This window comes from Xenopus tropicalis, chromosome 7 (genome assembly GCF_000004195.4).
Source record: "Xenopus tropicalis strain Nigerian chromosome 7, UCB_Xtro_10.0, whole genome shotgun sequence".
NCBI classification, from domain to species: domain Eukaryota; kingdom Metazoa; phylum Chordata; class Amphibia; order Anura; family Pipidae; genus Xenopus; species Xenopus tropicalis.
Genome location: NC_030683.2, coordinates 117,634,749 through 117,639,665, shown reverse-complemented (window position 1 = coordinate 117,639,665; position 4,917 = coordinate 117,634,749). Strand labels below are relative to the sequence as shown.

At 44.0% G+C, this 4,917-nt stretch overlaps 1 protein-coding gene across 1 annotated transcript; it reads right to left on the bottom strand.

The window, feature by feature from the left end:
- Positions 1–266: 266 nt before the first annotated feature.
- On the bottom strand, positions 267–3,213 carry cdknx (cyclin-dependent kinase inhibitor xic1). The gene is made up of 3 exons (XM_002934626.4): positions 2,476–3,213; positions 2,098–2,211; positions 267–1,262 (listed from the first exon to the last, which is right to left on the bottom strand). Exons 1-2 carry the CDS (start codon positions 2,990–2,992, stop codon positions 2,105–2,107), a joined length of 624 nt encoding a protein of 207 aa, XP_002934672.1. The 5' UTR covers positions 2,993–3,213; the 3' UTR covers positions 267–1,262; positions 2,098–2,104.
- Between the last annotated feature and the right edge of the window lie 1,704 nt (positions 3,214–4,917).

Sequence of the window (4,917 nt, the reverse complement as noted above, 5' to 3'; positions counted from 1 at the left end):
CCCATGTAATAATAAGGGCTTTAATTACAATTTGGTCAAATTCTACCTCCCTTTGGCAAATGAGACCACTGTTTTAAGTCCCTGGGTGCTCTATGGTTTTACCTTCCAAATTCTTTTTTTAATCATTACTGGACTAACACAGTCCCATAATGAATAAAGAACCCCCCCCTTTAGACCAATTGTATTCATTGTTTATTGGTCCAACTAAAACCCCCCAAGCAATAAAGCAATTCCCCACGCCAGTAAGAATACAATGAGAACAGATATGATATAAAAGTCTTATATTTTACTTTCTTTTTTTGCCGATTTAGCAATATTCTGTACATTTTGTAAAAGTCAAAAGAAAAATAGATATTTTTTTTAATATATATAGAAGACTGTACATGCATAGTTATGGAACACATACTTTTTTTTTTATTTTTTGCTCTCCAAAGGAGACATAACGTATATATAACATCTATAAAAAAACGTTTTTCGTAGCCAGTATTATGGCTGAACATTGGAGTTGTTCCAATATGTTATATAAATATATAACTTAGTAATTCTTTTACGCTCTTATGTTACATGTTTGCTGTACATTAAGGTGGTATATTAACAGTTGCATTAAAAAACAAAAAACAAATAAAAACAGTGCAAATCGTGATTATACAAACTGAAATGCTACAAACATTTTTTTTTTGTACAGGTCTGCTGGTTTGTACAAGCTACAGCAGGGGTGCTCAGCCTGCGGCCCCCCCGAGTGCCGCTGAGCTACGACTCCGCTGGGAGCTGTAATTCAACAACATCTGGAGAGCCATAGGTGGTTCATCCCCGAGCAACAGATTTAAGCTGTTTAACGGGTAACATTCACAGCACTAAAACACCAAGAGGGGGCGCTACCCTGCCAACTCAGCCCCCTTGTATATATATAAATACAGTATATATATATATAATGCATCTGGTTGTACGGAAAATAGCTGGAGCAGACATCCAAACGTTACAGATTGTGCGTCCCGTGCAATGGCGGCGGCCAGATGGGTTGGAACCACAGGGGGCACACAAAGCAAGTCCCTTGTTGGCAAAATCTCCAGATACCAAGTAGAATCAAATAACCCCATGGATTCCGCAGTCCTCGGAGGCCACGGATACCAGTAAAACTCCAGTAGTGGGTTAAGCCTTGGCTCTTCCTTCACTCCTTACTCTGGGAGAGGGACGTGGAGAAGGGATGGTGGTTGCTTTTTTAAGTGTATTTTACTTCTAGATTCGACAGTCGCACTCGGTGCCTAAAAAAAGAAAATGAAAAAAATCGTTAGAACCATGGAAAGCAGGAAAGCAAGTGCAAGGGGACAATTGGTGGCTTGTACTACAAAACACAAGGGGGGGTGGGGGAGTTACAAGCAGAGAAGGATCAGTGCAGGGCTGAGTTGGGCTGCTCTCGGCCATTGTAGACCCTGCCCTTGTTTATCTTCCAAAGCTGGATCTCTCCAGTCCCCTCCCCCACCCTGTTCCCTTCGTGTAACCCCTTTTCCCGCCAGTACAGCTTGTTTTGCAACTTTTTTTTTTTTTCTCCGTTTAAAAAGAACTTTCCAAGGAGGAGCCTAAGTGATTGAGTAACACGACGTGAAAAAAAAAAAAAAACAACTATCATGTGGACTCACCAACTCCCACTTTCTACAACCAAAACAACCCCCAATCAACAACGTAGCACTTTTACTCATCCTCATGCTTATTTTTTTTAACCCTTTTTAAAAAGCACCAAAAAGGTGCCAGCTCTTTTAAAGAACTATTTTAAATTAAGATTACCCTGTTTACACTCCTGAAAGCAAGCCTCTACAGGGGATGCTGGGAGTTGTAGTTCTACAAAATCTGGTTGTCAGTAGAACTATAATTTCCAGCAGCCCCACTGACAGCTTTAGGACTGCCACTTGCCTCCCCTCTATCTATACTGACATTTGATATATTTTATAACTTTTCACGTCTATGTAAATAAAAATATTTCCAGCACTGCAGAACAGGAACCTTCTATGTTGGGAATTTTTAAATACCCCATAAAAACTCCCAGCACCCTCTGACAGCCAATCAGAATCCCAAGCAACCCCACCCCAGTTCAGTACTCACCATGGTTTCATCGAATCTTTTTCCTGGGGGTCTGTTCCAAAGGGCACAGTAGGTGAGCCCCCTTAGTGGCATCAGGCTTGGCACCCAGTATCTTTTTTCTTTTAGGGAAATAATCTGTACAGGGCAAAAAAAAGAGACATCAGGTTAGTTCCAATGCAAAGACTACAAGCTGCCACATCCCTAAAAAGTCTCTTTCCCCAGCAGGTTATTAACAAGCTTAGGCTATGGGTAAGCAAGATCCTACATTTCCTTTAAAAGCAATAAATTGCCACTTGTAGTAATTGAATGTAGTATGTATGTATAAGCCCTTACTATACATATGGATTCCAACTCCCTTATCATTTAGAACTGTATTTTGGTGATAACCAGGGAACTTACCAGTGATGGGAGTGGTGATCTCCCTCTTTCTGTGCTGTGTAGACGGGATAGCGGATGCCTTGGCTGGACCTTTAACTCCCTGGCACCGCTTGATCGTCTTCTCTGCGTTCTCCTTTGCGCACGGAGGATTTGGAACATTACGCACGGTATCCAAGGGTGCCTCTTCCCTGGGTTCGGGCTGCCTGCTGACTAACAGGGGCTGCTGCTGCCTGGAAGGTGTCGTTGTGTTGGCAGCTGAGCTTCTGTTCTGGCTGTAGAAAGTGGGCACATCTTTACTCTCCACGGATTCCCAGCAGAAGATGCCCTTTAGCGGGGTGCCGCTTTCAAAGTCAAAGTTCCACCTCTGACAGTCGGACGCCTGGATCTCCTTTAGCTGCCTCTTCAGCTCCGACCTCAGCTCATCGTGATCGATAGGACCGAAGAGATTCCTGCAGGCTCCCCTCCCTGTGCCAGCGGATACCCTGGGCAGTGCAGCTGGGATCATTTCTTCCTGCAGGGCGATGTGGAAGGCAGCCATCGCTCTGTGATTGCTGTGTGTGTGTGCGGGGCTGAGCTCGATGTGAATGTGTCTGGGCAAGGACTCGGGAAGCTTATATAGAAAGGGAGTAGGAGCGGAGAGGGGGGGAAAAAACAGCAACAGTGAGGAGGAGACTAGGGGAGAAGGGGGGAGGACTCCGATGCGCAAGGTGGGGGAGGGTGTAGGGGCGGCAGCTCCTTTCTTTACCTTTCTAACGTCCTCAAAATGGGTGGGGATACGAGTCAGGTTAAGGGGGAAAAAAAATACACTAAAAACATATCGGGCCCCCTCCTACATCCCCTCCATTCAGCTCCCAGCGGAGGAGGAGACCCAGGGACTGGGGCTGGGGAGGTCACAAACACTGACTTGACTTATAAACTGTAACTGATATTTTCCCCTTTTCAGCTGAGTGCTTTATTTCTTTGTCTTGCCTGCTGCCCTGCATTATTCTATCCCCCTCACTGCATTATTCTATCCCCCCGACTGCATTATTCTATCCCCCGACTGCATCCCAAGGGGGTTCTGCGCATTGTCCCAAGCCATGTTTAACCCTTTCCTCTTACAGACTGGAGGGGGGCAAATAGGCTTTATCTGGGGGCTATTATACTGAACACAAATGGAAACTGCAGATGGTTTTGTAGAAAGCCCAACTGTATAGTCATGCTCTATATATATAGCTGCGATTGTACCGTACGATCTGCTTTTACATTGGAGCGCAAAGCGTTGCGCAGCCGAGAAGCAGTGATTCATTGTTGCGTCAGCCCGGGGTGAGTGTTTATTCCCGTAAAGGCAGGACTAGTAGCAGTCTGGCTGGGAAACTGTCAAGCTTTTATATTCTGACATCTGCACAACACGTTCCCGTTATCTGTGCGATTGTGTAGCCAAGTCGCTATCTCTCCCAGGCTGTACATACGCACTACATCTCTGTCGTACTCCCAATATTGCCAATTAACCAGCTCTTCTCTGGCCCCCCCCCCCCCGTACTCTAGCAGACATAAACACTACAGCAGCCGTGGGTCCTACATGTTCAGCAGATGAAGTTATTGCCTCCGTAACGTTACAAGAACCTTGACGCACACTACAACTTCCTAGGATTATTATTACTACTTATTTGTACCTGGAAATGACATTTACAAGGCAACCTCAGCATTTGGTGATGTTGAAAAAGAGATTGTATAACCATACACACTGAGAACTGCTTATAGGGCAGCTGTGGGGTCTCATTTTTTTAAAGAAGCTACATAGTTGCTTTTCATCCCTTTCCAACACATATTCAATCCACATTCTGCATGGCTAGTGATCTGTCCATTTATATGCAAGCACTGGCCAAAAAGGATATGTTGGGTATTAAAGGGCAACTCTGTCATACAGCAAACTGTAGGGTGTACCACAGCAGTAGTTGCAGGCTTTTTACCAACCATTCTTATTGTAGTAACTAGTACAAGGGTAATGGTGAGCACTGGCCTGGTATCTGAATGAATAATAGTCATTTGACCCACTAGAGAAGCTGTCAACCAGCTGCTGCCTACACACCACCTGGGAGATACACAGTAGGGCTTAACCAGTGACAAAGGGGCTCTAGGACATGGGATACTACTAAAATATAAAGCTGCATTGTTTAATAGTCATGGAGTAATGCTCGGCTAAAGTGCACCATTAATGCCCACATTTAGTGCAAACAAAATGTCATCAGCAGATATGTTACACCAAAATAAATCATTTGTAAAAGAGTTACTCCCATAGTTATTATACTCTGTTAATATTAATTTCCTTTTTTAGTTAATTATGAATATAAAATCAATTTCTGTATATCAGCTGTAACGCTGGGCAGTGGGGATGCCATACTGGTTCTGCTCAGCTAAAACTAAACATTCTCTATTAATAATAACAATAGCAGAGCCATTCTGTACATGACCAGTAGAGGT